Source organism: Erinaceus europaeus, chromosome 18, assembly GCF_950295315.1.
Source record: "Erinaceus europaeus chromosome 18, mEriEur2.1, whole genome shotgun sequence".
Classification (NCBI taxonomy): Eukaryota; Metazoa; Chordata; class Mammalia; order Eulipotyphla; family Erinaceidae; genus Erinaceus; species Erinaceus europaeus.
Window position 1 is genome coordinate 51,834,938 of NC_080179.1, and position 20,837 is coordinate 51,855,774.

Sequence of the window (20,837 nt, forward strand, 5' to 3'; positions counted from 1 at the left end):
GAGTCTTACGGTGACACAATACATTTTTGATAGATTTTTTTTAAAATGCAAGAGTAGTTATCACCAGTACAGTTTTGATCTCTCCATGAGAAGTGCCTGTACATCACTACCATCACCTGTTGTGGTCTTCCATTACTGTAAATTGAGTTCCTCAACACTCTCCCAACCCCTCCTGATGTGATAAATTTTACAAAGTAATTAAACCTGATATCTTCATTCTACAAAAATGTGGGCTGCCTCATAATTATAATTAAGAAAAGCATGCATGAAAAACACGGTAAGAAAATTTAAAAAGTTAATATTGTATTATAGATAAGAGCATTATTAACATTATGAGTAATCATTGTCTTCTTTTCCATTCATTTTATAATTATATTATAAATCATAATCTACTCATAAATTATGTTTAGATGGATCAATACATTAATAATAAATGTAAATATTACTTTAGAAGAATTTAAGTGATACAGAAAACAAACAATTTAATTACATTCATGCATGAATTAAAACCTTAAATATTTTCTCCTTTTTAACCTAATTTTGTCAAATGCTCCATAGGACAAAAGAAAAAAACAAAACTGAAATTCACGTTCTCTTAACTGTAAAGCTGGCCAGGTACAGCAACAGTCACCCTCTGAGATAATATTATTAACATCCAGTCTAGGGGGCCTGCACAGTGCTACACCCATTTGAGAGCACACATTCCTATGTCTAAGTACCTAGGCTCAAACCCCCACTCCATGCCTACAGAAAGGAAGCTTCATGATCTGTGAAGCAAGTCTGCAGGTGTCTTTTTTTCTCTCTTCTTCTTATCTCTACCTCCCCTCACAATTTCTTTTTGTTCTAATAAATTAATGGAAGGGGAAAAAAGGAATAAAATGGCAACTCTGATCAGTGGATTCACTGTACCTGCACTGAGCCCCAGTGATAAACCTGGTAGCAATAAACAAAGAAAAAGAAAGAATAGGAAAAACAACAACAACCCAATCTAGCACTCCTCTTCGTATCCTAAATATGATAGTTCCTGGAATAGAAACAAATATGTTTAATAAAGATTATACTACAAGGAAAAAGACAACTTTTCTGTTATCTTTCAGTATCACATTACTGCTGATTCTACTTAGCTAACAACCATTCTACCCCTCTCTAACATGTCATAATTATCCTCCGGTGGACGACAATTTACTTAGTCAAGTCCAATATAATTTTTGGTAGAACTGAACATATCTAGATCCATAACTATGAGATGGCCCATATTGGTAAAATAGCATACTTCAATATCTTCAAACTCATCTAATCAGAATTCAGAGATGCTAGCTGGAATGGCATTCTATACACTGATGTTACTAAGCACAGAAACCTACTGCAACAGGCAAATCTTTTCACTAGCAGTAGGGAGATCAGTCTCAGAATGAGAGAGGAATATAGCTGAGAGTACACCAAGGTTATAACTGGTGAAATATAAAACACCAAGCTACCAGTGCTTGACACTTAGTATTTATCACCTGATTTTTTTATTTACATGGGTCTATAAATCCTGTTATCTCCTTAAGCTAATATGAAATATTCTGTTGCTGTTATTTGCAATCAAAATACCCTTGAAACATATTTCTGTAATTACCCAGCTAAGTGCGCACACATACTTTCTGCTTAAGAAGTAATTGATTAAAAAAAAAGTAGTTCTATATCAAGCTGTCAAAATTATGATCATCCACCACTGTCATGATGTATTGCTATCTTCCTCCTTTAGGCAAATATATGTGATCATCTTATAAGATGCTGAGTAAAGAAACAAATGCTGAATGAAACAGTCACAAATATTGATTTATTTCAAATGAGTGTAGTAGTTCTCTATTACTTAGTGTTATAATTCACTACTAATTTTGTCAAAGCAACACGTTACCCTTACTTTAGATATGTCCATATCATTTGACTATTTGAAAATTTTTTAAAATGTTCAAAAGTCTGATATTAAAATATTACTATCTTGGGCCAGGTGGTGGCTTGCCTGGTTGAGCATATGCATTACAGCATACATGGGCCTGCATTCAGGCACCAATCCCCAGCTGTAGAAAGGAAAGCTTCACTAGTGGTGAAGCAGTGCTGCAGGTGTTTCTCTGTCACGAATGCTCTCCATAATCCCCCGCACCCCCTCAATTTCAATACTATTTAATAAATAAATATTAAATATACATTAATATCTGAATAAATATTGATGAAAATAGATGATTAGCCCCTCTTATTCGATCTATATTTAGACTATTCAATAAACATTATGAAAACTAAAATCAAGCTAGAATAAGTCATGAGAAGGATATGTACTATGTCATCTCATTTGTATTTGAATTAAAAACATTAAGATATATCAGATCTGTGATTACTATAAGTGGGAAATTGGGAAAATTAAAGGGAAATTGATTAGATGAAGGTGATTAGAAAATACTACTTTCAGTTAAAAAAAACACTGCGTATACATATTTTGTAATACCACTGATAGATGGCAAATACTGCGGAACACACACAGACACACACACAGACACATGTGCGTGCACACACACTTTTACCACTGCCAGAGTTTCATCACACTGAGATGACTTTTTTTCAGACAGAAAGAGAGACAGAGAGGGAGAGATGGCAGCAAAGAATGCTACATGGTTCCTTTGGTCTAAGGCTTGAACCAAGGTGTAACTCTAAGTAAGCTATGTTTCCAGATCAAAGATATATTTATTTATTTTTTAATATTTATTTTATTTATTTATTCCCTTTTGTTGCCCTTGTTGTTTTATTGTTGTAGTTATTATTGTTGTCGTTGTTGGATAGGACAGAGAGAAATGGAGAGAGGAGGGGAAGACAGAGAGGAGGAGAGAAAGATAGACACCTGCAGACCTGCTTCACCACCTGTGAAGCGACGCCCCTGCAGGTGGGGAGCCGGGGTTCGAACCGGGATCCTTATGCCGGTCCTTGTGCTTTACGGCCACCTGCGCTTAACCCGCTGCGCTACAGCCCGACTCCCCAAAATATATTTATTAATTTGATAATTAGATCAAAGTTTCTTTTTTTTTTTTTGGCCTCCAGGGTTATCACTGGGACTGGGTGCCTGTACTATTTATTCATCCACTGCTCCTGGAGGCTATTCTTTCCCTTTGGTTGCCTGTGTTGTTTATCGTTGTTGTTATTATTGTTGCTGCTATTGCTGTCATTGTTGGATAGGACAGAGAGAAATTGAGAAGGAGGGGAAGACGGGGGAGAGAGAAAGACAGACACCTGCAGACCTGCTCACACCTGTAGGTGGGGAGCTGGGGGCTCAAACTGGATGTTCCCTCTATGTGCGCTTAACCTATTGTGCCACCGCCCAGCCCCCAGGTCAAGGATTCTTAAACTTGATTTGTAATAAGAATCACTTGGATGATTTGTTAAGAAAAACTGATGGCCACATTCACCAGTTTCTGATTCAGAGGTTCTGAGGTTGGGCTTGAGACTTTGAAGCTCCAGCAAGTTTCCGGATTATGCTGGTGTTGGTTTAGACAACGCAGTTTAAGAGTCACTGTTTAAAGGCTGGATGTGGTGCACATGTTACAATGCATGAGGTCATGGGTTCAAGCCATCAGCCCTCGACTGCGGGGGGGGGGGGGGGGGGGAAGCTTTGTGGGTGGTAAAACAGTGTCGCAGCTTGCTCTTAATCTTTCTCTCTTTCCCTCTCAGTTTCTCCTTCTAGATGCAGTAAATAGACACACAAAATTTAACAAAAGAACCAGTTTCATTTTCTCAGACAAAATTCATATCTGAAAATTCTGAGTGTAAAAATAATAATGTGGTTTATGGTGAATGGGAAAGAAAAGAGTTTGGAGTAATTTGGGCAAAAGATTAATTAAAGTAGTTCATGATGGAAACCAGTCAAGCTTTATTTACAATAAATGGAATGACCAGTCAAACATTCTACTACATTAAGCAAAAGTCAAGCTTAGATGTACCCTGCTGCTTTTATGAGCAGAGGTTATCAAGTCCACCCAAATAAGTAGGTGCATTTTATCTCTACCAAATCAATGAGTCAACTGGTTAATTTTCATCAAGCTACTAAAATGACAATCTAATTTTTTAAATATGATGATTTTTAGATATGATGTGTTATTACATTGCAATAACTTGATAATTCTAATAAATTTTATTCAAGAAAGAGGTGTTTATACTTTAAAACATGATAGTGTTATACTATTAATCTATAAAAGAGAGTGATATATATATATATATATATATATATATAAAGATAGTGTTATACTATTAATCTATAAAATTCCTCCATTTGTGACAGATGAATGAACTTTGAGGACAATATGATAAGTAAAATAAATGAGACAAAGAAAGTCACGCTATATGATCAAATTTGTATGTGGAATAAAAAAAACTCATTAAAAAGAAATCTATGGTTACTAGGAGAAGGAATAAGAGGGAAACAGTTAAATGAACACTATCAAAAGATACAAAATTCTAGTTCTGAGGCAAATGTTGCTTATCTAATTACAATATAATTATTACCATTAATACTACTGTCTAGAATATTTAAAATATTTTTCCCCCTTTTGTTGCCCTTGTTGTAGTTTCGTTGTGGTTATTATCATTGCCATTGTTGATGCTGTTCGTTGTTGGACAGGACAAAGAGAAATGGAGAGAGGAGGGGATGACAGAGAGGGGGAGAGAAAGACAGACACCTGCAGACCTGCTTCACCGCCTGTGAAGCGACTCCCCTGCAGGTGGGGAGCCGGGGGCTTGAACAGGGATCCTTATGCCGGTCCTTGCACTCTGCACCACATGTGCTTAACCCACTGCGCCACCGCCCAACCCCCTATTTAAAATATTTTTAAGATCATAAACTTTGTATCTTATCAAAGGAAAATAAGTACTTCTATTTTTGTGTCTATGAAATGATGGACATTAAACTTATTCTATTTTTTTCATTATATGTGTAAGAGAAATATTTTTGATACTCATCTCAAATTTATTCATTGTCATGTGTAAATTATATATAAATAAAATGGAAAAATAAAAAGTATGAAAAAGTTTGAACAGAGTTTTATAGTAAGCACAATAAGCACAACATCCTACTCTATGGACTTGTGCAAATGTTGTCTAATCACATCTCCCACTGTCTTCCCACTTAAGGCACACTAACTTATATTTTAAACAACGAGGATGATATTATGACTGACTTTTAATTAAAAGTTACATATAAAGTATCTTTTCTCAATGGATATTAATATGAATTCGGTTCATTTTAACCTTCTTCACCGTATGAAACTATATATGAGGCAAGTATGTATTTTAAGACTCATAAATCTCAACTGCCTCTAAAACCTTTTGAGAACTATGCTGGTTATCTCTGGGGAGTGAGAGGCAGGCATATAACTTTGACCCTGGGTGTAATGTGGAACTATTCCCATAATCCTGTAATCTTAAAGACTTTAAAACTATTATTAAATCACTAATAAAAGTGTTAAAAATTTTTAAAAAAAGGATATTTATTTCTGAATATTAAGAAAGTAGGATAACATGGGTGCTTAGAGCTGGAAGAAATCTTACAAACAATAGCCAGGCAGTGGCACACCTGATTTAGCGCCCACTCACATCACAGTGAGCAAAGACTGAGGTTCAAGCTCCTTGTTCCCACCTGCAGGGGAAAGCTTCAGGAGTGTTGAATCAGGCTTGCAGGTGTCTCTCCCTCTCCACCTTCTACTCCCCACTCCACCCTCAATCTCTCTCTCTCTAGCCAATGAGAGACAGAGAGAGAGAGAGAGAGAGAGAAGAGAGGAGAGGAGAGGAGAGGAGAGGAGAGGAGAGGAGAGGAGAGGGGAGGGGAGGGGAGGGGAGGGGAAGGGAGAGGGGAGAGGAGAGGAGAGGGGAGAGAGGAGGTGGGAGAAAGGGAGAGGATTGGATATGGAGTTCTGGTGGTGAAAGTTGTATGGAATTGTACCCCTCTTATCCTATGGTCTTGTCAATATTTCCATTTTATAAATAAAAATTAAAAAACAAAGAAAGAAAGAAAGAAAGAAAGAGAGAAAGAAAGAGAGAAAGAAAGAAAGAGACAGAAAGACAGGAAGATCTTATAAACCATCTACCCAAAACCCTCCTTATACAACTGAGGGAAATGGACTGAGAATAGGTAACTCTTGTTAGAAAAGTTAACTTTATTGTAAAAATAATGTTCCTGGTCACGAAGTTTTCATTTTCTCAATGGAAAGAGTCATCTTTTTAACATATATGCATATTTCAAATAGCAGGTTGAAGGACACATGTAGAGCAAAAGACTCAGGATCCAGAAAGTATCAGTGAGTATAGAGCAATCAATCACAATAGAGCATGTTAAACCAGGTAATATTCAGCAAAAGTTAATACACTTCCCCAGAGCCTAATTTAAACCCAATGCAATAAGGTGGAAAACAAAATAAAACAGCCTCAGTACTCAGTGAAGTGGATACGGTCAGTGCAGACAGGGTAGGGAGTCTTAGAATGAGGCAAGAATATGGTCAATGTCACTAATCCTTAGAAAGATGTAAATCAAGGTGGGAAGGCAGAACATGTACCACCATGCACAAGTATCTAGGTTCAAACCCCCACTCCCACCTGTGGGGGGGCTGTTTTACGAGTAGTGAGGCAGGTCTACAGTTTTTTTTTTCATTCTCCCTATCTATCTCTCCTTCTTGATTTTTCTCTTTCTGTCAAATAAAATAAAAAGAAAAAAAAGGAAAAAATGTCCTCCAGCGGTGGTGGATTCATAGTGCTGGCACTGAGCTCCCACAATATAGCCCTGGTAGCAAAATAAATAAGTAAATTAACAAATAAATATCAGAAAAAATGGCTGCTGGGAGTTGTGGTTCAGTCATGTTGGCACCTAGCCCTAGTGATAACCCTGGTGGTAACTAAAAAATTAATAATAATAATAATAAATAGAAAAATGCAAATCAAGACAATGATCCTGATATTTGTGAGAATGTCTGTACCAAAAATGAAAGAAAAAACAAGTATTGGTGAGGATACGGTGATTCCTCAAAATATTAAAAGTAGACCTACCATATAACTCAGGAAGAGAAGGCATGACCATAGGGGAAAAAGCATATATATATATACAGGCAAACAGTTATAGAAATAATAGTTAACCCATATCTGCAACCTTGGGAGAACTACTGTAGCTTCCCATGGAGGGAATGGAGATAAGAACTCTGGTGGTGGGAACAGTGCAGAACTATATCCCTGTTATTTTATAATTTTGTAAATCACTATTAAGTAACCAATAAACAAACAGAAATGAAGAGATTCATCTCTCTGATAGATCAGGTACAATTTTACCTAGAGGTAGGTGAGAGAACAGATGGTCCATGCACTGTGATATGAAATGAGGACTGAATGGTTCGGGCTACCTTATAACAGTATTTCATAGCCCCGCCCCCCCAAATGTTGTACATTGTCTAGACTGTGGATATATAATAGGACTTTGTCATCAAAACAACTTTTGGACTTAAATAGAATTTATACCAACAAGCCTTATCAGGATTTGTGAAGTATAACACAATAGGATGACACAGGTGCTGAAAATAATTGCTCATTTTAAGTACTTCTTTTCTCCGCACTGTATTTATAATTGCTGTTAAGAGGTGAGTACAAATGATGTACATTTTCAATACAATTGTATGTAAAGAAAAAAAAGTAGACCAACCATACAACCAGGAAATTCCTCTCCAAGGTATATATACAAAGACACACAGGAATGCACACACACACACACACACACACACACACACACACATTACAGCACTGTATGCAATTGTCAAGATTTGTAAGCAAAATAAGTGTGTAACTATGAATGAATAATTAAGCTATATATACACAGTGGAATATTCTCAGCTGTAAGAAAAGATGAAATATTCATTTTTGCTACATTATCATTGGAACTGAAAGGACTCCTGCTAAGTGAAATAAGCCAGGAGGAAGGCAATTGCAGGATAGATGGGACTAAGAAACAAAAGAAGGGGAAACATGGGGTGAGATAATAGCAGCTTTGGTCTAGTTCAGCAGATCCAAGAGTTTGAATGTGGGTAATGGAAAGACCTTGATAGAGGCTTGGGGACCCAATCCTCTTGTAGGTAGAAGCTGGTAATTCCATGGTAGGTGAAATAATGGGGGCACATAAAAGGGTGGCTCCAAGATGGTAACAGTTTTTCAAATTAACATTTAACGAAAGCTCTGCAAATCAGTATTTTCTCAATGCAGTGATTTGGGAGAAGGGGAAAAAAAGAGTTGTGCAGCATATGTGGAGGACAAAGGAGATTGGATTTTGTTCTGTATTTCATTGTTCAGACATACTGTGAGTTATGTTTGGCTGTATTCCACTTCCAAGGCACATGGAGAAATTAGGTAAATCAAGGAGAAATATCAGGATGATGAAGGATGTGATCCATGTTACACAGAGAAACATCAGAAGCAGCTGTGGCTATTTAGCTCAAAGGGACTGTCTCGGAGGAGGGCTTTGAAGACTGCCCCTGAATGATATAGCCTGCCAGTAAAAGGGAATTAATTGCCTACTCTCCAAGTGAGCTATCTCGTGGACCCACTAAGGACATTTTGCTACTTCATTTCATCCCCTTTCAATCTTGTATATGTGTATTATTACCCATAATTTGAACATGGAGCACTTTATCTATCTACATTAACATTTCCAAAGAAATATAGATGGCTGATTAGAGTGACACCTTGAATTCAAAATCAGTCTCTCTCCTAAGCCAGGTACTCAGCCCAAATCTTGAGTTCAATCAGAGTTCATTTCTACTCTGCTACTTTAGCATGAAATTTTTTCTAAATACAGAAACCAGAAAAGATAAGTAGGATAAGAATTCTTTACTTCACTGATTAGTTGGTAAAGGCAAGGGCTTTGTCTGGTAAATATGTTTATTTGATAAATATCCGTAGAATTGTATTTGCATTTTAAAACAAGAGTCTTGGGGTGTGGAAGGAAGCTAAAAGTAGAGAAAATGAGTGTAAATGAGAGCATTACTGAAGATCTCAGAATTGAATGGGAAGAAAACAGAGGCTTGTTATGTGACTGCCTCTCAGGTGCTTGATAATCAGTTTCTACATGTACTGAGCAAACTGAGCTGGGGGAGATTCTCAGCAAGAGATTTTTTTTTTTTTAAAGAAATAGACTGTCTTCTTGCAGAGCCAAAGTGTGTGACCTCCTAATGCATTTAAAGGAAAACACTTAACTGATACTGTACCCAGAGCAGACTTCAGGGTGAGTACACATATTTAACTTCCTGGCAAAGAGAAATGACTATATTTTTGCTGGTCTCTGAAATTTAAAAAGACCCTACAGGGGACAGTTGCTGCAAAATACCATCTATCATTCTGATGGTGCTGATAGAACTTTTACTGTCTCCCACCTCCCCTAAAACAATTCTAACTTTTCTTGAAAAGGTAATCAGTAAATGTAAACATTAAAAATTGTAAACTGGTGGTTCCACTATACTTATATCTTACTGTCTTCAGAAGTTAATATATGAAGTCAAACCACTGCAAGATTTACTTATAAAAATTGAGAGCTATGGTGGCCAGGCATTGGTGTAGCTAGTTAGTGGAGCACACACATTACAGGTTCATGTCCCCATCTGCAGGGGGTGGCTGCCACATGGGAGCCACTGCATAGGGTATGCTTCATATGTAGTGGAGTGGTGCTGTAGTGTCTCTCCTCCTCTCTCTCTCCTTTACTGCTTCTTGCCTTCTGTCTTTAAAAGGAAAAATAATCTGGAGTGTTGGAATTGTGCAAGCCTTGAGCCCCAGCAATGAAACTGGTAGCAATAAAATAAATAAATAAACAGTATGGTTGAAATATCACTTCTTAGAAAGTGTAAACTAAGCTAACTTAGAGGGTCTACAAATGATTACCAAACAAAATGCTCTGCCCCCCCCCCCCATATATTACTACTGAATTTACCAAATTTACATTTGGATGCCATCAGAGGTTGCAATGTCACCTGGTGGCTGTATCACTAGTTATATTCAGTATGGAATTGTCAAGTCTATAAAAGTAACCTTACAGCAAGCATTATTTAGGTTCATGAACCTTTAGGTCCTCAAATTAGATCCTCAGATCTGTTTTTACTCACCCACGACTGGAAATTACTGATAGTAATTTACGTTCATTTCAGGAAATAGACAGACACAGTTTTTAGAGAGGGGAGGAAACATGTCTGTTTCCTGATTTGTCTCTTTTTCATTAAACTAGAATGCAGGTTGTTTTGGTTATATGGATTTCTGAAGAAGTCATCTTAGCATATGGACACAAACATCTGTTCATCATAGTATTTTTTTTTTTGCGTGTTGTCGCTTCTGATTTAAGCTGAAATTACCTGCAGAGTTGCTTCCCCTCAGTTACTGTACTGTGTGGGAGACAGTTTCCTCTAAATGAATTCATGATCTTTTTGATATTTTATGAGATTACCAAAAAAAAATCTGACTTTGCCCTAGGCACATAAAAAGCAAAAACAATCATGATGTCACAGGGAAACATACTTTTTCATATCTCTAAGTAAGCTCTTGTAGATGTGAGTACAAATGAGACAAAAGTGAAGAATAATTCTCTACCCTGAGAGAAAAAAAAAATTCTCTTAACTATTGATGCCCCATGTTGTAATTTTAAAAGTGTCTTTCTTTCCTCTTTGTTATGTTGAGATACTGTCTGCTTCAAAAGTAAACACTGGACACTTTATAGAAGCTGTATCAATTTTAAAAGCACAGTGGTAACTTGGTTTCTAGAGGAGACCCACTTCACAAACTTCGTCCAATGCTTGTTAACAATGAACTTTGAAAGAGAGGGAGTCCATTCTCTACGTAGTGGAACTAAAGAATTTCAGTGAGAACTTAGGAATGCTTTTGAGCATGTCCAAGTTTGGGGATAGTATTTGCAACTAGAGAGTTAAACTTCCAAGTAAAAATAAAGTCATATTTGAGATAGATCATAAATAGAAATAATTAACCAAAGAGGAGATTCTTACACACATGACAGCTTGTATTTATTTATAATCTCTTTCCACACCCAAATCTTAAAATCTCTGATTCCCCTTTGGAATTTTGTTCACATTACTTTGGTCATAAAGCAAAGCAGTGTATTTCCAATTTCCTAAGTAGTAAGACCTTGGAATTGGGGCCAATTTGAATACTTATGAATTAGGTCACATTTCATACTTTTAGGGAGACTGTATTACTGATATGGTATGAAGAGGCACTATCTCTATAATAAGAACCTTTTACTGAACCCCATACAAGCCATTAGATTTTCCAAAGGATTTGTAACATCTTCTTCTGGTGAAATTGTTACAGTTTATAGAATGCTGTAGTTTATAACTGGCACTACTTATCAATCAACTGTTTTTACAATCAGAGCTTATAATTTTTATTCATGACACTTAGGTAAGTTACTTAAAAGCATCACATCTAAATAAATTCAGACATCCAGTATAAAGAAAACAACCAAAAAATGGGGGTTTGTTTTTCAGTTATACTCATGACATAATATTCTTAATCACATATTGTAGGGTAAGGATTAAAATGTTTAATTGGCTAAAACTAAGCAAACTGAGGGTTTTTGATTAATCAAGCTAAACAGCAGTTAGTTTCTGACAACAAAATTTATAACCTCTGTGATTAAAAAAAAATTAAAAATAGGGTCATGGCTATATAACATTAAACCAGTGCACAATTAATAGTACTTTGTTCTCATTATCTCATTATCTCTGGGCACAATTAATGTTGGCCCTAAGGTTCATTTTTCTTGTTTGATAGCTCTTAGAATATTTATGGAGATTAGTCCATGATGCATTGGTGTTTTCTAAAATCTGTGGTTTTCCTACAACTAACCACACAGATCTGAGCTGGGTAGAGTACCATATTTGTACAGCTTAGCTCGTGGCATATTGGCTTTTTCTAACATGTGAGGTATTTGAAACATTCCACACAAATCTAACTCCAGTAATGAAATGTGATCATAGATCTACTAACACAGTAGCCTACCAGCTCACACCTAAGACAATTTTTTTCCCCCACAGCAATTGCTTGTAACTGATAAAAGGTGATTGAACAAGCTTCCAGGAGTGGGAATGCCAAAGAGTTTGCTATAAAACACCGATACAGACGCTAATAAAACTCAAAGTAAAAGAAATCCTCAGTTGCTTGTAATTGGAAAACTTAAATTGCAGGTGGGTCCAGTTTCTTTACATCAATAGTGAAGAAACAAGAAGCACGGACCAAAACGTTTTGGTGATTGGTGTAATTTTAACTTTCATACTGTGAAGAAGGGCTGAAATTTTATGAGGAGTTTTAGTTTAAGGAAACTGTAACTTCAAGGAGCTGTTAGTTATGAATATATCTAAACAGACTTGAGGACACTCTATGTATTGAATTTTAAAATATCAGTAGACATTGTTAGCTTATGTATGTGCAGGTAAAGGGTAGCTCCACTCACTCTGGCATGAAGAAGAAACAGCTCATAATTTTCAGTGTGATAGCTCACCAAATGCTCCAGGTTTATATCCTAATGGTTCCTTAATGTTGTTTCAAGTATTACTGCTTTTATTCAGACAATTCTCTCTACTTAGAAATTTTCTACAAGGTCTCAAAAACTGTGTTCAAGTGGCTTCCATGACTTCTTGCCTTTCCAAAAAGAACCTGTTAGATATTTTTACCCATCTCAGTGCCTCAGCAGCATTTATATATACATTTTAATTAAAATTTAATGTATATAATGCTTAGTATTTAAATTAATATACTTTTGTCTTCGTGTCAATAGTGTGTCTCAAAGGCATAAGAAATGCTCCATGAATCTTAGTAACTTCAACATTAAGTCAGACTTGAGATTTCTAGAGATGCCAAAGAAAGGGGGAAGAGATGGGGAAGAAAAAGGGAAAGAGGGAAGGGAGGAGAGAGAGAGAGAGAGAGAGAAGAGAAGAGAAAGAGAGAGAGAGAGAAGCAAGGGGAAAAAGGAAGAGGCAGACATTACAGAATAACATAGATTTGTAAGTTATATTAAAAGTGATATTATGATGTTTAAATAAATGAAACAAATGAAGATTTCTTTTGGAAAGACAGATAAATAGAAAGAGATCACAGTAAGCAGAGCGTCCTTCAATATGGTGGGGACTGAGTTCAAACCTGGGTCATGCAAAGAGCAAAGCAGTGTACTATGCAAGTGAGCTACTTCCTCAGTCCCACCTGAACTTTCCAAAAACTTTTCACACGGAGAGGACTGCTGATTGAGATGTTCTACCCTTAATAGCAGAGCTATGAGCACATGCTTCTATTGGTCTGAGAGCCTTAAGTAGTTCCATAACTAGTAGGGACAAGGAACATTTTCACTGACATTGCTCATTCAGTAAGATACAAAGCTAAAAAGATTCTGGTTATCAGCTTTGCTAAATGTAGAGAAAATCTGCATAAGAATGAAAACAAAGCAGAAAGAAGCAGAATTGAATGACAGAACCCTGTCTCCAACCACATATGGTCTAAAAGCCCACATTAATCTGTGACATCATCCATAGCTATACCTCTGTTTCTAGTTAATGACTGTCTTTTCGTTCGTGTAAGTCAGGCTGGGTAGAGATTCCATCACTTGCAATTAAGTTATCACAACAGAGAATCTTTAAAAAAATTAGAAAGATCATTTGCCTGTAGTTTTACCCTAAACTTAAAGTTTAATGGTTATGAAAATAGTTCAACAGGTGAATAGTTCAACAGTTCATCAGACGTGAATACCTGGATTTTCTAGTTAGATCCCTAGTATTACTAGCATCACAGAGGTATTCTGACATCTCTCTCCTTTTCTCTGTCATATGTGAATTCTCTCTTACATGTAAAAAAAAAAGTAAAATAAATCTTTAAGAATCTAAAAATTAGAAGGAAATTTTATAAAAGGCTTTTATTCAGGCTATCACAGCATGTTGTTCTATAACTTTTAAATGTGTGTGTGTGTGTGTGTGTGTGTGTGTGCGTGTGCGCGCGCGCGCGCGCGCGTGCACATGCAAAATTGAGAGGTAAAGTTAGAACTTACAGCCAACAGGAATGTTAAGACATTACATTTTTTCCATTAGAGGAATCAAAAGGCTGAGTTAACTCATGTTAAAATCTCTGGTCCCCACATGCAAGGGAAAAGCCTCATGATTGATGGACCAGTGCTGCACATGCCTCTCCTTCTCTTTGTCTCTGCTCCTGTCCTCTACTCTCTATCTTCCCCCTTCCCTCTTGATCTCTCTCCACTGTTTTTTGTTTGTTTGTTTTCTTGCCTCCAGGGTCATTACTGGGGCTTGGTGCCTACAATACAAATACACTGCTCCTGGAAGCTATTTTCTCCATTTTGTTGCCCTTGTTGTTATTGTTGTTTTTATCATTGCTGTTGTTATTGGATAGGACAGAGAGATATCAAGAGAGGAGGGGAAGACAGAGCAGAGGATAGAAAGACACCTACAGACCTGCATCACTGCAGATGGGGAGCTGAGGGCTCAAACCGGGGGGTCCTTAACGGTCCTTGTCTCTCGCCATTTTCATCCAATAAATAAAAATAAACATTTTCTGACAAAGATTTTTAAATAGTTCTGCTTTGCTTAAAAAAAATATCAGTCATAAAATTACTTCAATGACAATTAGATGAAAAAGAAACTATTTTCACTGTAATCATAAATAAATCTAACAATTTAAATGCATAGCTCTAAGAAAGTAAGAAATTATAATAACAATTTCTATTTTTAATTCTAGGTGATGAACTTATCAAAACTTTCAAGCAACAATCTGAGTCTTCCTTTCCTATTTTTCACAATAAATACCTGAAAATGAGAACAGTTCAAGAAATTTTGGGAGATGGTGATTTCTCAGACTTTTCACCAAAGAAAGTAGCCAGAAGATAAGATTTTGGCATCACTTGTTTTTACCAACCCCCTTTCACTCCTTTATGAAGTAGCTGGATTTTTAAAAGTCAGATTTCTTGCAGTATTCAGATATATTTAAAACATAAGGCAAAACAGGAGTCTTGAACTATATGGCTAGAAGAGACCATGTGTCAGATACTGCTGTATAAGTTTAATTATTCCAATCCTCATTATTTCTCAGTTAGGTAAATTACTATCATTATGACCATTTTTGCAGTTAAGGAAACGAAGACAGAGAATCCAACTCATCCAATGTTTCAAAACTAGAAAATGTAAGAACTGAGATTCAAAATAAATCCTAGGAATTTGGGGGATCTGGCACCAAAGTTTCTAATCTTAACTATTTTTCTTTACTGTTGCTTGAAATTGGAGTAAAAATGAGCATGCTCAGTTGACAATGTGGTAAATTAGGTTTGTAGATTTCAAGCATGGGAAACACAACTTTATCAGCACTTATTTTTTCACACTTCTAGCTTTTATCAGCAGTTCACAGACCCAGCAGTTGAGTGATATTTCCAGATGTTGGGTGCAAATCCCTTAAATTTAGTTTATTGAGAGGAGATGGGATAGCCATTGTCTCGAATAACGCGTACTTATGCTCCAGTTTTATAAATTAATGGAAAATTTATTAGAAGAATGTATGCCAATTCATTGAAAAACCACTTCTGCTGCATTTTTCAGCATTTGATATCTCAGTCAAGGAGTAATTTTCTGTTCTTTGAGGATTGCTAGGATTAACACTTAGAGTGATACCAGATGCCCATAATAGACTATATTAGAGGGCTGCAACGGTTCCAAAAGCCCCTTAAAAGGACTAATTATCTTAAATTCATCTCTACTTTTATACACTACATGTTGAATTTATACAAAATAAAAAATAATATGTTTAAGAAATCATTTACAATTTAAAATTATACTTATCCTTACCAAGTATTGAATTTTTTGCTTACTTGTTGACTCAGTCATTTAGCACTGTTGTTGTTAATCACTACATTAGATACTGGAGAGCAAAGTGAAATACAGCACAACTCCTCCCCCAAGGAGCTTGTAATTTAGGAACCGATGTACTTTGAAAACTAAACTAAATTTAAATGTGTTATTCTATATTCACTTTTTAAGGTGCAGTTACTAGGTCAAAATCCTTCCAGCATTGTAAAATTTAACTGCTAACTCATAATTGAAAAAGAATCATAGTGGAAAATACTAAATCCTATTAGGTCGGGAAAACTGAGAGAGGAAGATTACATTAAAAACTAGAGCTATTGGGAGTCAGGCAGTAACACAGCAGATCAAGAGCACATGGCAAGAAGCAAAAGGACCAGTGTAAGGATCCTGGTTTGAGCCCCTGACTCCCCACCTGCTTGGAAGTCGCTTCACAGATGGTGAAGCAGGTTTGCAAGTGTCTATCTTTCTCTACCCTCTCTGTCTTCCCAATCTCTCTCGATTTCTCTCTGTCCTATCCAACAACAATGATATCAATAACAAAAATAATAACTACAACAACAATAAAAAAAAATAAGGGCAACAAAAGGGAAAATAAATAAATATAAAAAATTAAAAAAAGAAAAAATAACTAGAGCCATAAAAGAAGCAGAACACTATAACTTTTCTTAAATATATAAAACATGTTAAATTCTTACCTCTAGAGCTTTCAGTCTTTCTAAGAGAAATTTGGTCTTTTCTTTTCCCTCATCTGTGCTGCTGCTTTCACTTCTGGAATCCTCATCTAACACCAAGTGAAGATTCTCCAAAGCTTCTTTATGTTTTCTCTCTTCCTCTGACAGGTTTTCCTGAAGAAAAAGGAATTATTATTTTCAACAATCTCTACTGAGAACAATAAACAGGAGTATAAGGCCAGAAAGTATGGGGATCTCCCTATTGCTTTTACATCCTTTCTGAGAAAGTACAGATTCTGCTACATCAACTCTGAGTGGTACTTATATTACTCAATACAATAGCTACTTCTAGTTGTTCCTGGCAAGACAAAGCCATGGGTCACCAACTCTGAATACAGATGTCCTCTGTCCAGTCGGAGAAGTGACTGAGACACCAAATCTGTAGGTGGTGTTATACAGTTATTTCATTTATTTATTTATTTACTTATTCATTTTTGCCTCTAGAGTTACTGCTGGAGCTCGGTGCCTGCACCATGAATCTACTGCTCTTAGAGGCTATTTTTTTCCCTTTTGTTGCCCTTGTTGTTTATCATTGTTGTTGTTATTACTTTTGTTGTTGTTACTGTCATTGTTAGATAGGACAGAAGGAAATCAAGATAGTAGGGGAATAAAGAGAGGGGGAGATAAAGATAGACACCTGCAGACCTGCTTCACTACCTATGAAGCGACCCCCCCTGCAGGTGGGATGCTGGGGATTCAAACCAGGATCCTTATGCTAGCTAGCCCTTGTGCTTTATACCATGTGTGCTTAACTCCACTGTGCTACTGCCCAGCCCCCAGTTATTTCATTTTTATATGCACAATAAAACTCCCTTGTTCTATAAACTTGGGAAAATAGACCAGTCCTGATACTTTTATTTGTCAAGAGCTTATTTTCTGAATAAAGAATCATCTAAGTCAGTGAATGTACAGCCATTTAATAACCTACAGGATAACCATCACAAACTACTGAAATGATAATGATTACAAAATTCCAGACTGAAACCAATTTGTTCCTTTGACTTGATATTGACATTGCTATTAAGGACCCCTCAGTCTCTTTTCTAGCACTCTAGGATTTGTAGGATAGTCTTGAAACATACATAAAATATCGTTATCTTGTCTTGCTTCTCTGTTGGAAGCTCCTTGCTTTACCTTGTCTCTGGCAGGTTTTATGAAATTGAAAAGTATTAAATTAAGCCTGGTGCATTTCTCTTTATTTCAAAGGAAAAAGAAACATCAAGAGAGTATCATAAGAAAAGAAGCTCCTCTATTTTTTACATATATTAAGACCTCTGTGCTATAGAACCAGGTGACATCATTCCATCACAGTCTTTAATCCTAACCTTAAGGTTGAAGAAATGTTTGTCTTCATACCAGTTTAACAGGCTTACCAATGGTAAGCAACTTCCTTATATTTAGCAGCAAATAAGGTTATTTGCAAATACAGAAGCAGAAAAGATGTATGATTGTTAATCTCTAGATGCTCATATAATCTACTTAGAAACAATATTACAGCTGGGAAAATAGTTCAGGGGTGGTGTCAGACGGTGCTGCACCTATTTGAGAGCACATAGTATGAGGTACTAGCACCTGCTCACGAATCCTGGTTTGAGCCTTTGGATCCCCACCTGGGAGGGGGGGAGGGGTCACTTCACAAACGGTGAAGCAGGGCTGCAGGTGTCTTTCTCTCACAGTCTCTGTCATCCCCTCCCCTCTCAATTTCTCTCTGTTCTAGCCAATAAAACAGAAAAAATAATGACCAGTAGGAGCAGTGATTTCATAGTGCTAGCACTGAGCCCCAGGGATAACTTTGGAGGCAAAAAAGAAAAAAAAAAAAAGTTCAGTAGGCAGCCACACTCAGCATAGGATTTGCAAGAACACTAGTGTAAATTAAAGTACATTTGGTTCCAAAAGCTGCTCTAGAGGTTTTAACAATGTTAAGGTTTTCTTTTGTTTTTTATAAAAAATGTTTATGAGAAAGAAGGGAGGAGAGAGAAGGAACCAGATATCATTTTGGTACTGTGCTGGCAGGGATTGAACACAGGACCTCATTTTTGAAAGTCCAATGCCTTATTCTCACTAACAGGCCACAATTTAAATTTTATTTGTTTGTATTACTACCAACGCTTTGCTGGGGCTTTATGCCTACAGGATCCTACTGCTCTTGAAGGACTCTTTTTTTTTCCTCCTCCAGATAGGGGTTGTGAAAAAAGAGAGGAGGAGAGCGAATAAGTAAGAGAAGCAAAGAGAGTGGGAGAGACACCAAAGCACTGATCCAGTACTCCAAAAGCTTCCTCTTTGCATGGTGCTCGCAGATGGTGATCAAGGGGCTTCAACCTAAGTCCTTTTGCATGGTAAAGAATGTTTTCTACCAGATAAACTATCTACCAGTTGGATTTAAGATACTTTTTTTTTTTTGAAAATAAATTATAAGTCTGGGTAAATAGCTCACTAGGTAGCATATGTACCTTATAATGTGCACAGCTGGGTTCAAATCCTGAGTGAAGTGCCATACTGGAATGCCATGGAACCAGTGGAAGATCCAGTGTTGTTTCTCTCCAACTCTCTCTCTGTCTCTACCTGAGTGAAAATACCTGTCTATGAGTAGTGAAACTAATTGCATGAGCACAAGGTCCTATCTCAAAAGAAAAAAAAAATAATGTAAAGATACATACCAATATATATAAGGATAGATGCCCATGTAGATAGAGGTATGTAAAACACCAGAGGCCACTTAACTGACCAGGTTAATCCACCCTTCCTGTATAACTATCAGCAGATAGTTTGTTATCATCTCCCTGTATAAATGGGGAATTGAAAAGGAAAATGATAGCTTCTCATGAAACCAGATCTGGGCATATAATCCTCATACAACTTGCAGGTATATTCACTCTTACAGAGGCATAGGTGAATGACAGGTACATTCAAAATGTCAATCATCCAGTGAGGACAAAACAACTACAAATCTGGGTCATAATAGCATTTTTATTCATTTGCTACCTTTAAAGTCAGACTACTTGTTAGATTTTAATTTCCCTGATAAGAAATATGATATGAGACCTTTAGAATGATCAACTGAACTTTGAAATGAACAACTTTTTTTTCTGTCACTTTTATGTTTTGGAATTTCTGGGGCCAGAAAGAAAGCACAAAGTTAGCACGCCAGACTGCCAGGCCAAAACCACACAGAGACTGCAGGTACCAACCACCTTGTGCCAAAGCTGAGCAGAGCTCTGGTGTCTGTGTCTCTTTTACTTTCTCTTATGAAAATAAATAGGATTCTTAAAGATTTAGAATCTCTATCATTGAACACTAAACTTGTATTGTAAAGCAAGCTACTTATTAAAATGTCATCACCTACAGATATTTCTTACTGAACAATGGTCTTTTATTGTGTTTTTTTTTTTCAGAGAACTCATCTACATTTTATTTGTATATGCCTCTCTTGATCTTTATATGCATATATATGCTGGTACGGTGAATGAAAAAGCCAAAAGACTTTGCTTTATGGCAGCTGTCTACAGGGTCTACCATTTATCATTTTGGGGAAATCATTTAATTCAGTAACTTTTTCTCTTAAATGAGGCTTAGTTGTAGACACTCTGTTGACAGGGACTTACACTCAGCTTCTCATCAAACACAGTTAAGAGCAGTGAAGGGGGAGTCAGGCAGTAGTGCAGAGGGTTAAGTGCAGGTGGCACAAAGTGTAAGGATCCCAGTGGAAGCCACGGCTCCCCACCTGCAGGAGAGTCCTTTCACAGGCAGTGAAGGAGGTGTGCATGTGTCTATCTTTTTCTCCTCCTCTCTGTCTTCTCCTCTTCTCTCCATTTCTCTCTATCCTATCCAATAAACAACAACAACAACAATAAGGGCAACAAAAAGTAATATATAAATAAATAACTATTAAAAAAAAGAGTAGTGAAGGAAGTACAACCATCACAGCCTCCTTGGTCAGTCACTCTTTCATTGGTCTGAGATCACTGGGGGAAGGAAAGAAGCACTCTTCCACAAAGCCAAGGTAATAGCCTCGTAGTAAAGATTTTGCTTAAGCAGTTGAAATTCCAGGAAGGAAGAAAAATTTTAAACACATACATAAATTGCATAGTGAACTTTAAAATACATGCATAAACATATTGTGCATCATTGAAATGTTATTCACTGGGCTGTGTGGTGGAACACCTGGTTGAGCGCACATGTTACAATGCACAGGGACCCTGGTTCAAGC

The 20,837-nt window shown here is 36.7% G+C and overlaps 1 protein-coding gene across 1 annotated transcript in view; it reads right to left on the reverse strand.

Annotated features, from left to right (window-relative positions):
* The window catches only part of NCKAP5 (NCK associated protein 5), a 1,079,978-nt gene that overhangs the window by 324,256 nt on the left and 734,885 nt on the right, over window positions 1-20,837 (reverse strand). The window contains 1 exon segment of the mRNA XM_060178101.1: window positions 16,595-16,744. Coding sequence (XP_060034084.1) covers window positions 16,595-16,744 — 150 coding nt within the window.